The 23,135-nt window shown below is 37.7% G+C and overlaps 1 protein-coding gene across 6 annotated transcripts in view; it reads right to left on the bottom strand.

Moving 5' to 3' along the window:
• Positions 1 to 23,135, bottom strand: part of VRK1 (VRK serine/threonine kinase 1) — a 106,812-nt gene that overhangs the window by 41,607 nt on the left and 42,070 nt on the right. For all 6 annotated transcript variants that reach the window (XM_077910522.1, XM_077910523.1, XM_077910524.1 and 3 more), the window contains exon 2: positions 513 to 677. In XM_077910522.1, coding sequence (XP_077766648.1) covers positions 513 to 677 — 165 coding nt within the window. The remainder of the gene's footprint in view (positions 1 to 512; positions 678 to 23,135) is intronic.

Here is a 23,135-nt window from a genome sequence, read left to right as displayed (position 1 = left end):
TTTAGTTAACCTACAGAATCTCAGGGTTCCACATGGGTCCTCCAAAATTTCAAGGTAAGTATGCTAATTAATAGCACATTTAATCAGGCCTAGTATGCAATTTTCAGGTCATCCAATTCCACTACAACGATTTGTAGGGTCATAGAGAAAGAAAAAAAAAAAATTCACACCTGTTATCTGAAAATCTCCAAATTAAACCAAAACAGAGGGAATAAATCCCAATTGAGTGAAGGTGGGGAAAGAAAGATGGCCATGGCTTTCTCCGGGTCTCAGAAGAAACTGAGAATATACAGAATATCTTAAAAATCTAAAGCACAATATTACAGATCTATCACCCTCTTTTTCTACTGCGAGTAAATCTACTATCTTCTTCTCCACTCCTGTAACAGAGATGCGTTTTCGTCTAATCATACAGTATTAAGTTGAATGTCGATAATTAGGAACATCCTGTAAAAGCTCCTGAGAAATTATTTGATAAGAAAACATGTAAATCTTTGGACTGGTACACTTACCAAGATATATACAGCCGAAGCCGCCCTGGCCAATGGGCGATCCTAGTTTCCACTCCTTCTTTGTCATGTCCGTGATTATCTCCCCAGCTGCAAAGTGTTCTGCAAGTCGTCTCTTTGCAGGGCCCTGTCTTCCAGCTTGAGCTGCTTTTACACGAGGCATTTTCACTATAACATGAAAGAGAGCGACACTCAGAATTATAATCCTAGAAGTGCTGAAAACATTTTCCACTAAGGGATGCTCGGTGCTGCAAAGGTGCTTTCCAAATGAGGAAGAGCATTTACGACACGATAGGGGATGCTTTCTTAACACACAATCCATCGTCACGTCTCTGTGAAGATTACATTATCATCCCCATCTTACAGATGAGGAAATGAAGGCTCTACACCTAAAAGCAGCAGAGCAACAGACATCGCTCTGAAGACTAACCTGACTCCAAAGTCTTGATGCTGTGGCCCACAATTACCCAGGGAAGGAGTGGACCTTTCCAAACAGTGATAAGGAAACGGCGGCTGTTTGGTCTCTCGGGTTCCCAAGAAAGGCAAAGCTGGCAACACGCAGCGCTCCATGCTTCCCTTCTCACACCTATGCTTCTGGAAGTGAATCTGGATTCACCTTTCTCACTCAACAGCGGAGTTTAACATAACATTCAGAGAAGCTGCGTGTTACTGTGAAAACAGCCCTGGGCTAGAATCAAAAGCCCCAGATTCTAGTACCACTGACACCAATTAGTCACTTCTCTCTGGGCTGTAAGTGCCCTGAGATCTAGCTTGCCTCACAGAGAGAGAACCCTGGGCAGGGGCGGGGCAGGAGGGCCTCAAACTCTCAGTTCCACAACTACTAATTGGAAAAGATTTAAAACAAATACTTTCTCAGAGGCCACAGTCTGCAACACTTTGAAATGGCTGTTCAGGTGAAGGACAGGCTGTTTGTTAAGACAGAACAATTACATTACATAAGGTGTCTTGGTTTGGAGCCTAGATAGTCTAAGGACATACACCGGAAATTAGATGCGGAAATATCCATCCACAATCATGCCACGTACATAAACTCTACATATGCAAATGTTCTTTATTAACTTATTGGAGATTTTTAAATTTAATTTTTCCTTTAGAATACCAATCCCTCTTCACTGTCCAAATCTTCTCTAAGAAAACATCTCCAAAATAAATTAATGTGACTATTATTTCTTCCTAACAATTCCCTTAATTGTATTTTTAATCATTGTAAAGTCTTCCTGAATGAAATTTCAGTGTAAACTGTAATAGCCTAGACTCAATACCCCAATCAAGGTGACTTTTACAGCTATGGTTGTAGACGGAGTACAAGAAATAGGCAAGACAAAAAAAGAAAAAAGAGAAAGAAAGAACCTAGACACAGCACTTCCAAATGCTAAAATGGATGCCTTCTAAATTTACCCCACTGTAACAAATCATCAGAGTAATCTCCTATTTGATGATTTCCTTATAGTAGTCAAGACAGTTTAAAATGAGTCAAAAAAAAAAAAAGACTTTTCCTCTTTCAGTAACTCAAGATAGTAACCAGACTATCTTTTGTGTTTTACTATAATTCCTTTCCAAAAGTGGCCATATTTCAAATGAAATATGCTAGCTCAGCTTCTACTCAATATAAATTGTGGTCAACAAAAAGTGTTTTTTCTCCAAATTAAGTGGTTAGCTTTTACTCTGAGTGTTAGTCCTATACCCTACTGGTAACAATTAATGCAGTCTGGAATGACTTTTTTCCTTCCTAAAAGCAGCCCCACAGAATCAGCCATCACTGAGAGTCTCTCAATTCACTGTACAAATCAGAGGCAGCACACCTATTTAATCTCCCTAAATTCCCCCATAAAACCAGAAAGGACAACTAGAGAACAAACTCAAACCCAAAGGACAGTATCTACAACAAAATGAGGCAACAGTATTCCCTACATCCACGAACTCCAAAATGGGAGTGGGTGAAGATGCCACGGGCAACAAGATGACCTACATGCCACCAGCTGCTGTGAGGAAAGGAGCAGAAGCCAGGGTAGTGTTTCTGACGAATCTGAGGACCCCCAAGTTACCCCAGGTTGCCTCTAGAGGCACAGAGACAACGTGGAAGCTCAGCAGCTGAAGCTGAGGAGGGCCCTGCACACTCCCAAAGCCGGCGCACGCGGGGCTGGCTCTGCTGGCCTCCACAGCTCACAAGACCAAGCAGCCAAAACTCACGCTCAGGTCAAAGCCTCCCCAGGTGGATCAGAAACTGCTGGGAATGGAATCCAAACTGAGCATCACAAAGATAATACAAAGAAAGGAAAAAGAAGGTTCAAACAAACACAATAGCAGATTTGTAAGTTAGCCTCCATGTTTTGGAACACTATACCAAAACAAAACAGTACAGAACAGAAAAGGAGGTTCTAGATATGACACAAAGTCAACCTGAACTATACCATCCAGAACTAATTGCACATAAAAGAAAAATTGCTTATAAAATTCAGCAAAACAAAAAAGGATCCAAACCTAGTCCCGTGCAAATTGAAATTTTTTTAAAGTCCCTGCAGAAAAATACATAAAACATGCCTGCCAAAAAGTTGAGAGCTATGAAGCAATATTTCAAAACAAGCTTAAAAATTTTTATATGGAAAGACTAACAGAGATCAGAATTAGAAAAACTCAGAAACCAAGCGATAGAAGGGAATAACTAAAAAGTCACAATCATTTCAGAGATGAAAACTAAGCTAGAAGGAACATCAGACTGAAGGCAGTTTAAACACTGTGACTTAACAGAAATAGAAAGTGAAAAGGAAAAAAATTTAAAAATCAAAAAGGGTGAAAAAGATAAACATTTCAAGAAAAAAGTCATAGATTTAGAACACAAAAAGAAAAGCCAGTGAACATATAACAAAGAAAATCAAAGCAAGGGAACAGAATACTAAAAATGCTTTAATCTAAGAAGACTTTCCTGAACTTTAAAAAAAAAAAAAAAAAAAAAAAACCTCAAAACGAAAGGTCACACCTCTCCCGGTACATGAAGAAATCAGCCCAGGACAACTCTGCGCTCAAACACACCTAGCAAAATTACGGAACCCCACGGAAAAGAAAGTATTCTTTGAGCATCCAGGCCAAAAACAGATCTCTTATAAGGAGAATAAATCAGACTGTCATCACTCTGACAGCAATACCTATGCCAGAAAAAAAAAAAGGGAAAGTAACATAGTTAAGACAAAGAAACATGAACCACAGATTTTACATTCTGTTAAATTTCAAGTATAAAAACCAGAAGTGTTCTCAACTTGGAAAAAGGGAGCAAGAATCCACCAGAGAACAAGCCTCAGATATCCAAAATGCCCAAAGAAACATCGCTGGAAGACCTGGGAGTGAGCAGTAAGCAGACACTGATTTGTAGAAGCAAGACTCAACAAAGACTACAAGGACAGGATATATAACAGGCATATGTTCTGACGAAGTAGATACGGTACAACTGTTAAAAAAAAAAAGGGGGGGGGGAGGAATATATGCCAAAAAACCAACTCTCGGGTAATTATACTGTAAACGATACTTGGTTTTATAAACTAAGGTTACTGTATATATAGCTGTGGAATAATGCAAATGAGCAATAATGTGATATTTTAATTGTCATGCCCCTGCATCCTTAAAAGTCAAGATTCATATATGAAAGAAAGGGGATACAGATGAAAGGCAGAAGAAGTAAGGCTAAAAATGCTTTATACAAAGATACTTTTGGGCAGCCCAGGTGGCTCAGGGTTTAGCGCCGCCTTCAACCCAGGGTGTGATCCCCAGGATGGAGTCCTACATCAGGCTCCCTGCAGGGAGCCTGTGCAGGGAGCCTGCTTCTCCCTGGGCCCGTGTCTCTGCTCTCTCTGTGTCTGTCATGAATAAATAAATAAATAAAATATTTTTAAAAAGAATATACTTTTAATTCAGAAGTTATTTTATCTTCACAAAAAGCACGTGTACACGTGAACGCCCACAGGCACACCCACACACCTTTGCATTTCCTAGCCCTAGCCACAAAAAGCTTAGAAATAACCAACCCAGTAGTAATGAGTATTTCTAGTACACAAATTGTATGCTTGAAATACTGTTTCCTGTAAAAGAAATCAGATTTCTTGAAGAGATGACTGATTCCAGGTGTGGAGCTAGAAATGTACAAGATAGACTTGGAACGTCTTGTCATTTCTAGGTGTCAAGGAAGCTATCAAAAACTATGAGAGTTATGTCAGATATGTCTAAGGAGCCAACTTAAACGTTCCCACTGACCAAAGATGAGCCAATTTGACTCAATAAAGATAATAACCGCTATGGATTAAAACACATAAAATGGGTAAATCCAAGAGTTTATAATAGTAAGAAAACCTAAATGGTCACCTCTAGAGAATAACAGGAAACCACTCAATTTTGAAAGCTGCTTTAAAAAAAAAAAAAAAGAAAGAAAGAAAAGAATCAAGCATTTATCCTCTCTTTCTTACATGAATTGTACCACTGGGTAACCAAATACTGGATGAAGAGAAATTTCTCCTTATGGGAAAATTTCAGCTAATAAATGAATAAGAATGGTTTTAGGTTAACACCACTTCCACTTTCTAATGAATTAATGGATCCAGACACTGAGCACTGATAGCTACTAACATCAAAATGTGAGAGGTGTCCAGACATATTATACGCCTCCTGATAAAAGAATATGCCACTACCCATGAAGTAATCTTGCCAAAAAATAAAAATAAAAAATTAATAGAATCTGAATCTGATCAAGCCTATCAATTCACAGGAGATGAATAGAACAGAACATGATAAACTATAGCACAGGAATGCAATCAGCCAAGTCCCAAGGATGGGAAACCCTACAGTACACATGATCCCATTCCTTCAACAGATAAAGGAAAAAAACAAGAGATGGGGGAGAAGAGAGACAGATGAAAAACAACGTATCTAAAACAAAACAAAATCAGGCAAATCCATACTTAAGTATTTAAGGATGCACATTGTAGTGATAACCGATAAAGAAAAGGAAGCGATTGCCATAAAAGATAGAAGTTACTTTCAGAAGTGTAAGAAAGTTGTGATGAGGACGGGCAGGTGGTTCTATTTCCTGGTGTGCGTGGTGGTTCTAATAGCACCTGATAATTCACTAAGTCTGTGTCTGCTTAATAAGGTCTTGTGTATTGTGAAATATTTTATGGTTTTAAGCATTAAAAAATTACTGTTCCTATAATTAACAATCACCAAGGGACCAAAACTGAGAATCTTTTCAGACTCTATGAGCTTGTCCAATCAGAGACACACACACACACACACACCCACGCACTCCTAAGTAAAATCTGTACTTCATTTCCTAACAACTATTGGTTGCTTTTGCTTTTTTATTTATAGGCACTTCTCATATATTCTCTAGTAAAGAGATTAGCTCTTTATATTGCAAATAGTCTCACCCGTTTGTCTTTTGAGTTTATTTTTAGCTTTTGGACTTTATGTCTGTCATCCTTGGAAAGCCTGCTCCCAAATTACTCTTTTCAAATACCTCCCATGTCTTCTTTTAGTTATCTGATGGTTTCATATTTTGCTGATATAATTTTGATTTGTCTACACTTATACTGGTGTAAGATAACCAGGGGTAGGAACACAGGAATTTTCCAAACCGTTCCCCAGTTTTTTTTCTCTGTCTCGGTCATGCATGCACGTTAGGGAGATCCACAGGTTTCGAGGAACTTAAATATATCATACAGCCTAAGTAAACTAAAGACAAAACAAGTTCATACAAAGTTGTTCTTTTATCTTTTTTTTTTTTTTTCACATAAAGTCGTTCTGCCAACACCCATATCCTATTTTTCCAAAGAAAACCTTATTGGTTGCACTCCACTCACTCTGGAGAACACTCCTCTTCCAGCACCGTCTGAGCTGTGTCTCAGCGCCAAGACTGTCCCCTTTCTACGCCCTGCCACACCCCCATTTGACTTTAGCGTTTAGCCACCCCTCTTATTTCCTGGTTTAGGGTCACAGAAGTTCCCCTAGTTTCAGAGAATATGAGAACTGTTTCTCAATCTCCTTGTTTCTTTTCATGTGATTTCTGAAAAGGAGGAGAAGTATTTAAAACCAGAAGCCTCAACTCAAAAATCGTTAAGTTTTACAACCACAAGCATTTGCCTCAGTAACTCGGTGACTTTCCTAAAGAACTTAAAACACTAATTCGAATTCAACAATTGCCTTAATACATTATAGGTTTCTTCTACTGATGAAACCAATACCTACATTAGGTTTCTGTTAAACAATACGCTGGAGGGCACAAAACTCCACCAAACCCAACCTTTCTGCATCACTTCTGCCCACTTGGAGGAAAGCAAATCCACTATTACAGTAGTTTAGGTTTCAAAGAAAAGGAAAACTTTACTGTCACAAAACCCATTACATAATCTGACCATTTCTTTTCCCAGTGACATTAAATGAAATGCAGATGCAAGTGAAAAGCACATCAAGATGCAAATCAGCACTGCCCTTTGCTGAAATCACTCACTGCAATATTCCGTATTAGCATATTCACCAAAATTTAATTGTAAACAGAGTAATTATGGTACTAAAGTTATTAAATACACAAAGCAAGCTTGGAACTATACATATTCAAATAGAATTTCAGTGGCAGATCAACTTTTATATCTGAAACAATACCCTAATTAATAGTCAGCTCTGATAATAAAATGGTCCTATTTCTCAGATAACATTCCCAAAAAAGTTCTGCTGTGAATATTAAAACAAAGTTTTGTGAAGAGATATTCTTTTTATTTCAACAGCTATATTTATCACAATATGATACTGTATTTAGACAACTGACATTTTTCAAGTCCTGGATTCAAGTTTGGAATAATTTTTTCTAATCGCCTGCTGAAGACAGAAAAAAAGCTTGAATGGATGGTAAAGTATCACACTTGATGAGCTCTACAAATTCATCTGGCCCAAACCGGGAATCTACAGTGCAGCAATAAGGCCTGTTTATATATGGGTGACTAGCGGGGTCACATACTTCTACAGAATCTTCTTTAAATCATAAGCTTCTGTGATATGTTTTTAAACTGCAATGGAGACAAACTGACTCATGGATAATTCTGAACAAACTGGACTATTCACCATTCTATTAACATAGTACCTACAAATTCTTCTGTGTGAAGCTTTTTCTCACCCACCCCCACCCCCCACCTCCCCATCAACACTGACTCAAGTCTTTTCCAAACCCAAAGATCTCTCTCTCCTTCAGTCAGATCTGATCTCTGAAGTTTCAGGACTGTTCTCACCTCTTCTTTTATGTAATAAATGTTCGATAAGCTTCTAAGCTCCCTGGGTACAAGAACTGTCTTCCAACACATTGCAGTAGGTAGGAATTCAATAAATGTGTCAAATTAATCTTCACAAACATCTGACGTCTAACTTTATGCTTAATGTACCTCACTCAACTGCAATGGAGACTGAATGTCTCCCTTCTCCAAGCCTGGCAACTGGTATCTATCTCTTCCCACTCTCTACATATAATCACTATGTCAAACCCTGTTTCTTCTCCTCAAAATAGTCATTCCTCTTCTTAACTCATAAATTTCAAGAGATGACCTCATCTCCCAGTTGAGAGAGAAAACTGAAGTTTTAAGGGGAAATTGTTTTCTCTTTCTAAAACCCAAACCTACACACCACCTGCACCTACATCAAGCCTACTTGGGCATCCATCCTATCTTCTGTCCCTCCTATCACAATTCAGGGAAGCTTTGCTCCTCTACCAAATATCAGATGGTCCTTTACCTCTGCCTCGTATCCCATCCCTTCCAACCTTAAGACTTACACTATTGATTGGTCCCTCCCCATTGCTGTCCTTTCTTCTTCCTTTCATGCCAATGTCTCAATAATCATGTGCCCCTACTAGTAACCTCTCTGTTCTCCTTGCTGGCGCCACACCTTACTCCAGCCAGACTCCACCCTCAGGATCTGCTCATACTCATTTGGACTAAGGGCACCCGAGTCCAAATGACACTGCACCCTCCCTTCTGCCAGCAACACTGTTCATTCTTTCCTTCTAGAAACATTTCCTTCCTTTGCTACCACAACGCAATACCATCCTGGTGCTATTTCTACGGTTTAGGTCATTCACAGTCTAGATAATTTGAAAAATACAATAAGTAGTAGCTTGTTTTTCCAAGGAGCTTGTCCTGCTTTTTGACATATGGTTTTCCAGGAATGAATCATGTTAAAAAAGCGGGACACCTACACTTCCCCAGCTTACACCAAAATACAAATTCTATAATGTGAAAGTAAATTACATAAAAGAAAAACATGCTGTTAAATAAACTTCAGATCTTAGAAATAAAATTAAGAGCTTTGAAATTAAGATGGAGGCATATACAAAAATAGAACGGGTTGGTACACTTTTCCTGTAAGCTAACAGATCTCAAGAAAAGAGTTTATAGTCTCGAAGAAATTGCTTGCACACCCATGTTCACAGTAGCACTTCTAACAACAGCTAAAAGGTAGAAGCAACCCAAGTGTCTGTGGGCAGATGAATGAATAAATAAGATGTGGTGTATACGTACAGTGCAGCATCATTCAGCCTTAAAAAGGATATTCTGACTCCTACTACAGTATGGGTGAATCTTCAAGACCTTATGCTGAGTGAAACAAGCTAGTCACAAAAAGACAAATATTGTAGGATTCCATACCATGAGGTATCGATAACAGTCAAATTTACAGAAACAGAAAATAGAATGGTTGCTGGGCCTGAGACGAGGGGGAAGAGGGGAGCTCTTGAGTTGTTGAGTGGTGGGTACAGTTTCAAATTCGGAAGATAAAAAGAGTTTGGGAGACTGGTTACACAACAATTGTGTACACACCTAACACTACTGAACTATACACTAAAAAATGGTAGCGGTGATAAATTTTGTGGTTCTATGTGTTATTTGTCCCCCACAATTAAAAAATGACAAGTGTTTATAGATAGGTAAAACGGATATAGTATAATACCAACATATTCGTGGTGACCATGTAATCACCCTTCCTGCATGCATGCAAACACACACATACACACAAACTAGGAAAGTCTTACAAGTGGTATTATTTCAAAGGTTGTCCTTACAGAAGCAAATTACAGGCCTACCGCCTTTTATTGCGCTTTGCTTTACTTCAAGGATACTGTGTTTTTTTACAAATTGAAGGTCTGTAACAACCTTCTCCAGAGCAAGTCTATTGGCACCATTTTTCCAATAGCATTTGCTCATTTCATGTCTCTGTGTAATTTTGTAAATTTTCACAGTATTTCATACTTCTTCATTTTTATTTTATTTATTATGGTTATCTATGATCAGTGATTACAACTCACTGAAAGCTCATATGATAGCATTTTTTAGCAACAAAGATTTAATTAAGGTATATAATTGGTTTTTTAGCCATAATGCTATTGCACACAACAGAATATACAACAATGTAAACATAACTTTTATATTTGCACTAAGAAACCAAAATATTCATTTGACTTGCTTTATTGCAATACTCACTTGATTGTGGTGGTCCAGAACTGAACCTGCAGTATTTCCAAGGCATGCTTGTACAGAAATCTACTAGTTATCACAGTACAAAATAAAGGCTAAATGAATTATGTGAACTTATTACGTGAATTACATCCATTCATTCACTCACTTAATGAGTATTTATTGAATATATGCCAAGTGCCAAGCACTGTTCTAGATACTTATTTGACCTCAAGGAACAATACAAAGGTGCTGCTCTTTTGACACATTCTAGCAGAGAAAGACACAAACTGATAATTAAAACACACGAGAAAATTATATAACATTTCATAAAATGTAGGTGCTGTGCTTTAAAAAAAAAAAAAGGAAAGTAACAGACTAGTGGAGGAGGACAGAGAGAGCAGAGTAGCCGGAGGCATGTGAGCCTCACTGAGAAAAGTAGGTGAGGGCTGAGCAGATTCACAGCTGGTGAGTCTGGGGGAATACTGTGGGCAGAGACAAGCAGTGCAAAAATCTTAAGTAAGAAGCACAGAAGGCAACCGAAGAGGAGTAAGGATGCCAGTGTGCCTTATACATGGGGGGAGCAAGGGGAAAGTAGGAGGAGGTGATGGCAGGTTAACACAGGAGCAACATGTCAAGCACAGCACTGCAGGCCACTTCAGGACCCTGACTTTAGCAAAGGGGGAAATATACTTCTACAAGATTTGGGAACATGTACTATACTTGCATTTTAATTCATAATACTTTAATCAAAATAAAAATCATACTCCATGAACACTTGAGTCAAAAAATCTCCTTCTGCTGACCTATTTCTCACCAGTTTTTACGTTTGATATTTTTTGCTAATGTACATTATTTCATTCTCAGAATCCACTCCATCAATAGACTAAACTATGTAAGCTTGATAGAAATTCAAAATCTTCAGTGCTTCTGTAGTGCCTTTGTCACTAATGTCACCTCAAGGTAGGAATGGGCTTATAATGGATCAGATTCCATTCCTATAAAGCAGAGCCTAGGAATAAGGATCTATTCTCCCTTTAACTTAAATGTAAGTAATTTAGTAGTGCTTTAGAGTGAACAGTTTGTAACTTTTTGAAAGGAAATAAAAAACTTTTACCATGCTACACCCTCTAATTTCGAAAAAAAAAAAATAGTGAGTTCCATACTATTCTGTATTATTCCAGTGTATAGTGCCTGCTTCATTAATTCATTTGCTAGACAAATATTTATGTTGAGCACACTCTGTGCCAGGAACTGTTCTATAAGAAAATAAACAAACGAACAAAACACAAAAGATCTCTGCTCTCATTGTTTTTTTTTAATTTAAGATAGAGGATTTTTTTAAAAATTAAAACATGCTCAATGTCCAATGGTAGTAAGTGATAAGGGAAAAAATAAAGTAAGGAGAAGGAGTGGGGGAGGGGGGATGAAATTTAAAAGAAGAACTGGTAAAGCCTTAGGAGAAAATGACCCTTGAGCAAAAAATGACCCTGGGAGGGAAGCTGGCCACGCAGTCGTCCAGAGGAAGTGCATCCCACACAGAGGGAGCAGCAAGTGCAAAGGTCCTAGCTTGTTCTGGAAGTGGCAAGGAGGTGGGAACAGGGAGCAGCCAGAGAAGAGTTGGCCATGATAGAGCACTAGCTGATGTTAGGGATGTAACAGGGCATGGGGTGGTGATCACACCCAACACAGCTTAGTTCTCAGTAAGGTGGGAAATCCTGGGAGGGTTTTGAGCAGAGAAGTGGCATGCTCTAGCTTACATTTTCAAAGGATCACTCTGGTTAATCCATCAAACAGACTGGAAGGGGGCAAAGCAGAAACAGCTACCACTTATTACAATGGTATTGCTATTGGAAAAACCAATGACTCCATTAATCCTTCCTGAATAATAAGAATGTCAATTTTTTAAACACTGCACTGACTTCTAGCTACCAAACAGAGGAGTGCAGAAAAACCTAGGAGGTTTTTAAAGATTTTTTTTTTTAAACTTTACACAAGCTACCAACCCCCTTACCCCCCACCCACAAGTCTTCAGTGCCAAGTAGAAACAATTGATATTAGTGACAGATGGTCTAGGAAACATGCTAATCATCTCTTACTCTAGATATTCTAAGCTCTATCTTTACAACAATTTAGTTCACCAGAATATTAAATATTTGAACTCCTTTATTCCAAAGGCATTTATTAAACACCTCCAAAATCTGTGCCAGAAACTGATGCTTGGAACTGGAAACACATGGTTAATCAACGCAACCTTTGGCCTCAAGAAGCTGCACTCACCTTCACGTAAAAACACCTGCATACAGTTAGGATTTTTGTATCATCAGCTTCAAACAAGGATCAATAAAAAAACCCTCTAGGTAAAGAATGTTTCTGAATCCTCTGATAATTTCTGAATCCTCGGATAAAACTATCAAAGACAGTGAAAGTTGTAGACATTTACAGAACCAAACTCTTTTGGTTTCAGGGCAGGGAAAAAGCACTTCTTCCCGTGGTGCAAGTTTTTAAGATATCAAGAGCTCTGAAACTTCTGTTTTCTCATTTTTTTTAATGAGCGCAAGTTCAGAGCAAAATTATAAACTCAATTACATAAGTACCATAATGTGAGGCAGTGGCTCTCAGTCCTTGCTACACACAGTAATTACCAGCAGAATTCAGGAACCACACAGGCCCTCTCCCACAAGAGCCCCAGCGTCCATGTGTTGAAAAGCACGGAGGAGGTGACGCACAGACTGGACCACCAATCTAGATATGCTGGCACATGCTCCTTTCTTCATTCAGTCACTCATTTTCAACATACTAGCTCTATTATACACACTTCCACTGTATGTATGTATGTATGTCGATAAAAGCTCCCTCTAGTACACTTCAGAAGTTGGGGAAAAAAATATAAATTAGTGAATGAATGATTTAAGAAGAGTCCCCCCAAAAACCACCTTTTTCCCATCCCATCAGATCCCAGATCAAAAATCACTCATTTACATTTCAAACTTATTTGGGATTAAAAAGTAATTACATGTTTTGGTGTAAATGGCTTTCTGCCAAACTACAGTAAGTCAAAGAATAAAAAGCAAACGAGATAATCGGTCAACAAAGAACTTCATCACCTCTTTTGCTAAATTATATCAGGAACAATTTGAAAGCAATATATTTAAAGACAATTCTCTTACAAATGAGCCAGCTAATCAGAAGTTGATTAATGCAGTTGATTACTGCTAAGAAATCATCTAAAAAACAAAGTACAGCATCTTGAGTTTATATAGCTTCTTCCCAATCATACCGAGGGTCTTCATACACTTCTTTTATCTCCATAAGTCCTATGGCTGAGACTAAACTGCAAGGATATCCATAGAATAAAAATATACTTATTACCAATACCATTTAACATAAAAACCTGTGACACAGGAAGGTTAACTGTGCGTTCCTATTAGGGACACCCAGTTTGTCCCCCCAGTCTCACTCTGAGAACCAGGCATATCAATTTAAGAAGGAAAAACATTTGTGGCCCTATGGTACCTATAGTGACATTAACAAAACAAGAGTCAACTATAGCACAACAACCCATGAGCATATAGAAGTGAACCTCCAGAGATAATGATCCTATAAATTCATAGGCTTGTTCCTGAAAAACATTAAGCTAAACTCAAACTGTGACACAATCTTTGGAAGCAATTGTCACACTAGTCAGGTTTTCACACCTACGCTGGAAAGAACGAGGTGAAGACTCACGCTTCTAATTCTGAAAAAGAAAGTGGGTATTCTCAGAGAAGAAAAATTTCTTCCTAGTCAGAATGTTTTCTACTTGTATTGGAAAACTGATTTACATTACACTACAACATTTTTTGGTATAGCGAATAAAATGTTTAAAATATAGTATATCAAGTGTACTTCCTCAACTTTTATTTCCTTCAAGTGATTTCTAAAAGTTCTAAAAGAGGAGCACTAACTGCAGAATTAATTTTCAACTGAGAATACACAGGATGGTCTAATTTCAAACACAAGCTCAGGATGCCTGGCTGCCACCCCTTCTCGGAAAAGGGAAGGATTCCATGAGGTCTCGCTGTGCACCTCTCTTTCTGACTGTCTGACTGTAGATGTGATGGTTAGAAGATCCATCCCTGGAGTCCTAACAGGTATCCAGGAAACCACCATGAAGAAGACATTACAGTAACATTCATTTGTCCCACAGAGAGCAGACACTGGGGACTTCCTGCTCTGCCCATACAAAGGCATGACCTCTAAGAGGGGAACAAGTCTGAAGATACTGACTTCAAAGGGAGGTATGACCCACAGGCCCTACAAACGGAGCTACAAGGAATGCTTCTCTATGTGAAGCAAACACTGAAAATGTTTTAAAGTTGGAAATGTTGAACTACACTATTGGGGATCCCTGGGTGGTACAGCGGTTTGGCACCTGCCTTTGGCCCGGGGCGCGATCCTGGAGACCCGGGATCGAATCCCACGTCGGGCTCCCAGTGCATGGAGCCTGCTTCTCCCTCTGCCTGTGTCTCTGCCTCTCTCTCGTTTCTCTCTGTATGACTATCATAAATAAATAAATAAATAAATAAATAAATAAATAAATAAATAAATGTAAAAAAATGAACTACACTGTTAATATGTTTATACAGCATTTAGCATATTTTGGCTTTTTTTTTTTTTTTTTTTTGTAAATGATAGCTTTCCCATGAGTTCTCCTACTTGGGGGCAAAATAATGACCAAGCTTTGTATACAGTTAATTCCTGCGTGTTCACATTTAAATTTTCACAGGATAGCAACTAAACATTTTTCCTTATATATTCTTATGGCAGGGCTCGAGGGGAGAATAGCTCTAAATGCCAGGAAATTAGGATGACCAAATAGTCTGAGCATATCAGAAATGCACTCTAGTCATTAAAAAATTATTCATGAAAACATAAAAGAAAAACTTTAAAGACTCTCAGAGACAAAAAAAAAAAAAAAAAAGGTTTTTGTAGACAATGAAATAAAACAGGTAAGCCACAAAGAAAATTGACACATTTGACAAAATTAAAATCCATCATTGGTTAAAAATAGCACAAACAAACCCAAAAGGCAAATGAAATCTACAAAACATAACAAAAGGCTAATTTTCTTAGTATCTAATGATTCCTTTCTAAGGAAAAAAAAAAAAGGCAAAAACCCAACAGAAAAATGGAAAAGTGAGGAGCAGAAAGTCACAGAAAAAGAGGGGGCAGCCCGGTGGCTCAATGGTTTAGCACCACTTTCAGACCAGGGCCTGATCCTGGAGACCCGGGATCAAGTCCCATGTCAGGCTCCCTGCATGGAGCCTGTTTCTCTGCATCTCTCTCTCTCTCTCTCTATCTCTCATGAATAAATAAATAAAATCTTTAAAAAAAAAAAAAAGAAAAAGAAATACAAAAGGCTTCTAGAAACACACACACACACACACACACACACACACTCTTTACTAGAATTTTCAAATCCATACAAAGTAGAGATGCGGTATGATGAACTCCCACGTACATGTTACCTGGTTTCAACAACTATCCACACACAGCCAATCTGTTTCTTCCCTATACCCAATCTACTTGCCCCTTCAGAATGGCTTCAAAGCAAATCATATCATTTCATACGCAAATTCTTCTAACAGGTACTTTTTTTAAAATATAGTTACTAAATATCATATCTAATAAAATTAACAATCATCCTATATTATCATCTAGTAACAAATTCAAAGACTCCCTAACTATTTCAAGAAGTATCTCCTTATAGCTAGTTGCTGCATCTGGCGGATGTCTTTGAATTTCTTTAATGAACAAATGCCATTTCCCTCTTTTATTTTTTTTTCCTTCCCTTGTCATTTGTCTTGCAGAATTTCTCACTTTGTGAATTTTGCTCATTGGATCCTTATAGCATCACTGAACGTGTTCCCCGATATCTTTTGTTACTGTTACTCAAACTATCCTATCATCTATCTGGTGTTAGTGTCCCTCGGTGAAAGAACACCAGGAACACACAGCTATAGTTAAACCTGCTGGGAGAACACATTCCACAGGAATACTAGGGCAGCTCAGTAAAAGAATGTTCTAAAGAATCTATTACAGGATTCAGGCTTTGGCTGGGTAATTTAGGGGAGGATCTAAGGAAGCAGGAGTTTCTCTAAATTGGATGTTGGAAAGTAGGGTAATTCTATGAAGGGGTATCTCCATAAACCTTAGGTCAGCAAGACCAGACTAGAATGAACATAAGGCTGTAAGTGGTAAAGCAGCAGCCATCACTCATTTTGGTCAAGAATTTTGTGGATGGCACAGAGACCATGGCTTTGTGCTTGGTTTCATTTTATCATAATGTGAATGAAACCCTGCCTGAGGTATTCCGTAAGACTGCTTACATTCAACTGGAGGACATGGCCTGACATGAATGTCAGGCAGCTTCTGCAGCCAGGGTGCCTCTTTTCTCTTTTGCACTAAACGATGGAAGCCCTTTGCATTGTCACTATACCCTTCTGATTCAACCCCAACAGTCCTGGATATTTTCCTTGCTCTCTAGTATAAAATGTTCTAGATTCCTCATGCATATTTTTCTGCCCCAAATCTAAAATCAAGCACTTCTACGAAAAGCCTGTCTCCTTTTAGTAGAAAAAAATGGTTTAGAGACCAAGATCTGGACCCTAACATATTCACTGGTCCCAAGTTCTCATTATTTCTAGATCTTTTGAGTAGACAAAGGTAGAGGAAGTAAGTCTCTTCAAAGAGAAAATACATCACAAGTTTATATTGATATTTCCTGTTCAAATTTAGGATTATAGGGTAACTTAACTTCTTTGCCTTTATATTTGTCTCTATTCTCATGTAAAATTCTTGATTCCAAACATTAACCTAAATAGTTAACTGATACATACTTCTTCTCTTTGAATTTTTGTAATTTTGTAAAACATTTACATTTCCAGATCCAAAACACAGGGTGTGCTCAGCATTCCAGCTTCCATTCCTCCCCTCTTCCTGTCCTTTCCCTACATGTAACTGCTTTCATTAGTTATTAGTTTATCCTTCTTTTTTTCCTCTTTTTAAACAATAAATAAAATACATTTATCTGCATCACCTGCATCTTAGGTTAACAGGTAAAACATATACCTTATTCATCACCATGATCTCATTCACTAACACTATATCCCAAAGATCAACAGCAAATAGGCTCAGCTTCATTAATAAAATGCAAAATAAAATTACAATAAAACCTAATTTACCATTAAAATCAACATTTTTAAGCTCTCAGATTAGCCAAATTCAAAGAGTTACAAAACAGACTGGGTTAGTAGGAGTTATCGTGGCCCATCAATTTAGCATTAGCTACCAAAACATTACACGCACAGCCCTATGGCTGAGTTCACTTCTAGCAATTTGTCCTATAGGTACGCTCATATCGTGTCCATTTCACAAGGGACACCTCATCAAAGTGGGAGTCAGAGGCTAGAAGGGGGAGCCCTACCACTCAACATCCATTAGGGGAAGAACTGACAACTACAACCCAGCAGAATAGTGGACAGAAAAGAACCATCAATTACAGGCCCCAAAGGGAAAGATGTACATTGCATCTCCCACAAGAAAGAGACTGCCCCCACAGCTCAGCCAGTGAGAAGCCCCAGCACCCAGAACCCCTGATTCCCTCCAGTGGACTTTCACTCAGAACGACCTCACTCAGCTTCCTCTTTCCTCTTGTGCCTCTCTTTTGTCGGACTAGCCTCTGGTTTTGCCACAGTTTGCTTGTCCTGAATTACAATTCTGTTATTCCTGAATGAGTCCATTTCTGTTAGTAAAATAAATGTTATTCTAAGGTTAACGTGTACATGGATATTCACTACAGCATAATATTAACAAAAGACTGGAAACACTCGCAATTTACATCCAAAGGGAACTTATTAAGTGAGTGATGGCATATCCACAGAATGAATATGTAGTTTAAAAACTGAGGTAAACCTATATACATCAATATGGAACAGTCTTCAAGATAAAGTGAAAAACGTATGCTGCATATGCTTGAATATATATGATTAGCACCCCAGGGACTTGTGCAACAATGTACCATGTATATATACAGTATGTTACTGGTACCCTATATAATCAATTGGTAGCAAAAGATGCCTTTGTGGTAGGAGGTTTAGTTTCCATTCTTTATCTTCCTATATTGTCTAAATTTCTTACTGTGTGCATGTTATTTTTCAACTAAAACTTTCTAAAGAATTCTTCATAAATAATAAAACAGTTTGTATTACAAAAAATACTAAAAGCTCTTTCCAATGTTGTCACTTTGGAATCTGCTCTTTGAACATCAGGATCCGCCCAACTCAGCCCCAGCCATTAGCTCAAATTGAAAACAGAGCAACTGACGATGTAGAAAAACAACCCTCAATGCAGATAAGACCAAAACTTTATGTTTTGATGTAAAGCCTAGGTCAGTCTCTAAAGAGCAATACAATCTGAAAGTAAATATTGACATGAAGTTCTTACATTAATATGATCACTTATTTTTGCCCAAATAATCCTAAATGAATAAAAATATGTATGACTGAATCAGTATCAGGAAGAATCAATTAGCCATTAATTACAGCTCTTACATATGAATAAACATATAACAACAGCTACCCTCACTATTAAGCACCTATATGGCAGGCTGTACGTTGGCTACTTTAAATCACTATCTCTAACTCTTAGAATAAGCATAAAACATAGGTGACATTATACTGACTGCATATAACAATACTGGGAAGAAGAGAAGTTAAATAATTTGTCCATGGCTTTTAGAACCAGTAAGTTAGTAAGACCAACCAATATTCAAAACACACATATGGAAAATATAATTTTTGCAGAAATGCCTTTTTGTTATTTAACACAGCATTAAAAAAGAGTATATGCTACAAAATAAATCATTTGTGAAACAAGAAGTCCTAAGGTGGTAAAATATTCACTTTAATATTACAATCTAATACCTTTACAAATGCCATTAAAACAGTATAAAAGATAAAACAGAAATATATTCCCATGTTTCTATAAATACCCAGCCCAACTCTGCTGAATAAAAAGAATGACTTCCAAAGATCAAAAGAACAAAAAAATGAAATAAATCACTGATGTAAGTATCTTCAGAAAGAAGTTTTTAGCTGTTGTTTTTTAATATAAAATATTGACACAAATTCAGGGGGAAAAAATGTAATGAACCACTGCAGAATATTTGAAAAAACAGTTAATAATATATGTATAAAAACAGTGTACTTGATGAGACTATCTTCAGATTCCATTGTAAATCCCCCAATATTCTAAAGTATGTTTGCAATCTCAGCATGTGAATGATGGCACTCTTGTTACTATTCTTTACTAAATGGTCCAGACAAAATCAACTACTCAAAAATCTAATTCTGCCTACATGCAAAAGAAAGTAAAGTGAAAATTTGAGCTCTAAGTGGTGTTACGAGCACTAGACTCTACACCCTTGCCCAAATGTCACAGTAGTGACACTGTATTACCATTAATTGCATATATGTCACTCTCTTTTGACACATTTTGTGAGAATCTGGAAGTTAGGGACCCTGTCTAACCTTGGTATCCCAAGTCTAACATGAAGCTGTCACTTTGTGAGAAACCAACATTTTTCTTAAGAATGGGCTGAATTAAAACCATGTTCCAGGTCTACCTGCTGTGAACCCAAACATGGTCCAACTTCTCCAGGTCTTTTTACCTCACCTGTAAAATTACTTGGATTAAAGTCTAAGCTTGGAGTTTTACCCACTGATTTGCAGGGAAAGAAGCATGGTTCATTTTAGAATCAGTATGAACTATAAAGGATCTATTCCAGTAATCAGGAGATGTACATTTTCCAGTCTAAGGTATTCCACAATTATGTAGGTTGCCAAGGGAAGCTGTTGCCAAGAGAATGCAAAAGGCTTGAAAACCCTCTTAATCCTCTGGCTTACTATAGAAAGAATGAATGGTCCCTGAACAAAATGAATGAAAAACAAAGGAAAGAATACCAAGGCAAAAAAATATTTCTAGTTGAAAATAAATCAGACTGAACGTTAAGATAATAAAAAGACAACCCAATTTAAAAATGGGCAAAGGATTTAGACAGACATTTCTCCAAAACAGGTGTACAAATGGCCAATAGCACACAAAAAAGTGCTCGACCGCATCAGTCATTAGGGAAATGAAAATCAAAACTACAGTGAGATACCACTTCACACTCACAAAGACACAAACAAAAAGAGACACAATAACAAGTACTGGTGAGTATTTGGAGAAATCTGAATCCATGTACAGTGCTACAAAAGTGTAAAATTATACAGTCAACTTTGGTAAACAATTGGGCAGTTCTTTAAAAAGTTAAACACAGAACTTACCTTATGACATGGCAATCCTACTGGTAGGTTCATACTTAAGGGAAATTAAAATATACACTATGCAAAAATTTGTACATAAGGTTCATAGCAGTATTATCCATAGCAGTCTAAACATGGAAGCAACTCCAATGCCCTTCAGCGGATGAATAAGTAAACAAATGTGGCCTATCCATACAATGGGATATTGCTGAGGAATAAAAAGAAGTACTGACACCTGCTACAACATAGATTAGCCTTGAAAACATTATACTAAGTGAAAGAAGCCAGTTACAAAAGACCCCATATTTTACAACTCCAATTATGTAAGATTTCCAAAATAAGCATTATAGAGACAAAAAAAAAAAAGACTGATAGTTTCCTAGGGCTGTAGGAAGTGAAGAGAGAATGGAGTGACTTGTCATGGGTAGGAGGTTTCTTTTAAGGTTGATGAAAATATTGCACAATTAGATGATGATGATAGTTGTAGTCCCAGGGAGATGCTAAAAATCACTGAACAATACTCCTTAAATGAGTGAATCATAGGTTTTGTGAACTACATCTCAATAAAGGTGTTTTAAAAAGTTAATGAGAAGAAAAATGTGGGATCAAAGATAATAAAAGAAGGAACAATAACGCTATACTGGAATTACAGTGTTTTGTGGAAACAAAACTTTACCTTCTTTTTTTTTTTTTTAAACTTTACCTTCTGAAAGAAGGGCAGAAGTCACCCCAAAGCAGGCCTCTACAAAGACAAATGAACCAGCAAATGACAGATTTCCTGTTCTATCATCCAGATAATTCCTGACTACTCTGCTTAGGGCACAATTATAGTACGTAAACCTGATATTCAAAGGTATACCACTTTCCAGGAGCACATATGCAAGACGCTCTAAAGGGAGACTGCAGAAATTAGAGCGCACTGGTCATGAACGACTTCTGATGATTCATGAAACTCTACACTGTATCTGTGACTCTTAAAAATTCAAGTAGGAACTGAAGTAAGGGGCAAGATAGCACAAGGCTTTCAAAAACTGAATTGGTATCATGAACCACGGCTTACTAAAACAGAATAATGAGTTCCTGGCAAAGGACAAAGCATACTAAGAAGATCAGAAGACCATGTTTGGGCAGGGACTTGCCAACGTGATCAAAAAAGCTGTATTTCATCAGTAGTTTAGATGAACATCTAAATGGCGTACTCATCACTACTGGCGATAGCAGAAAGCTGGGAGATTATCATGAATATATCAGATAGAATTCAGATCTAAGTAGAGTCTAACAAACCTAAATAACACTCTCAAACTAGATAGAATGATCTAACAAAAGAGAGCCAGACTGAAAATCAGAAAACATTTCATTCAAATCCTTCCTTTTACAGATGAAGTTGAAGCCAGAAGCGTTTAATAATAAGCCCAGTTCAGAAGGTGCATGAAAGGTAGGTTAAGGCTAGGAATACAGGACCCCTAACTCCCAGCTGTGTCTACCTGACCAATGCTACCTGCTACTACTGGTATGGATACACATATGGGCGCGGGGGGGGGGGGGGGGGGATCTTGATCTCCCTACCTCACAACACACAAAAATCAGTTCCTGGAAACTCAGACCTAAATATGAAAGGTAAAATAATAAAACCAGTAGAAGATAACATAAAAAAAAAAAATCTTCATGACTGTGGGGTAGCAAAAGTAAACAGGTCACAAAATGCACTAACCATAAAGAAAAGATTGGTAAGATGGAATTGATTAAAATTTAGAATTTTAGTTTATCAAAAGACATGTTACAAGAGTGAAATGCTATGCCATAGGATAGGAAGAGATTTTTACAATTCATATATTCAACACAAAATTCATATCCAGAATATGTACAAAGACCAATATTTCAATAAGATGACATCCCAGTTTGTCAAATATGGGCAAAAAAAACTTGGTCAGTCTGCAACAGAGGATAACCAAATGGCTAACAAGTATATAAAAAGGTGTTCAAATTGTTTATCCAGGAAATGCCAATTAAAATTACATTGAGGGGACCCCTGGGTGGCTCAGTGGTTGAGCACCTGCCTTTGGCTCAGGTCGTGATCAGAGTCCTGGGATCAGGTCCCACATCGGGGTCTCCGCAGGGAGCCTGCTTCTCCCTCTGCCTATGTCTCTGCCTCTCTCTCTGTGTCTCTCATGAATAAATAAATAAAATCTTTAATAAAATCACACTGAGATCTTCTACACAACCACGGAATGGTTAAAAAAAATTCTAAATGTTTAAATGACAGTATCAAGTAGAGGCAAGATTGCAGAGCAACGAGATCTCACATACATTGTTAGTAGAAGTATAAATTCATACAACCCCTTTGGAAAACTGTCTGGCAGCGTCTATCCATCAAAGCTGAAGATACATAAGTATTACGGCCAATAGTTTTATATACAACTAAAATGAATATATATGTGAACCAAAAGATAGGTACAAGAATGGTTACAACAGCATTTTCTATAACTGCTCCAAAGTAGATATTACTCAAATTCATCTACAATACAGTAGATAAACTGTGGTATATAATTTGTGATTTTTAGAAATGGTCACAAATTCTGACACCTCTCCCAGAAAGATACGAGGTCTATGTTCCTCTCTTGAATCCAGGCAGGCTGGTATCTATTTCAACCAACAGTATAGCAGAGTGATGTTATAGGACTCTCAAGGAGAAGTCACTCTCAGAAAGCTTCCTCTGGGAACCCAGTTGACATGCTGCAAAAACCCCAGGCCTAGTGGAGAATTCTACATGTAGGTGCTGTGGT

The sequence above is a fragment of the Canis aureus genome, chromosome 9 (assembly GCF_053574225.1).
Source record: "Canis aureus isolate CA01 chromosome 9, VMU_Caureus_v.1.0, whole genome shotgun sequence".
NCBI classification, from domain to species: Eukaryota; Metazoa; Chordata; class Mammalia; order Carnivora; family Canidae; genus Canis; species Canis aureus.
This window is presented reverse-complemented; position numbering and strand designations above follow the sequence as displayed.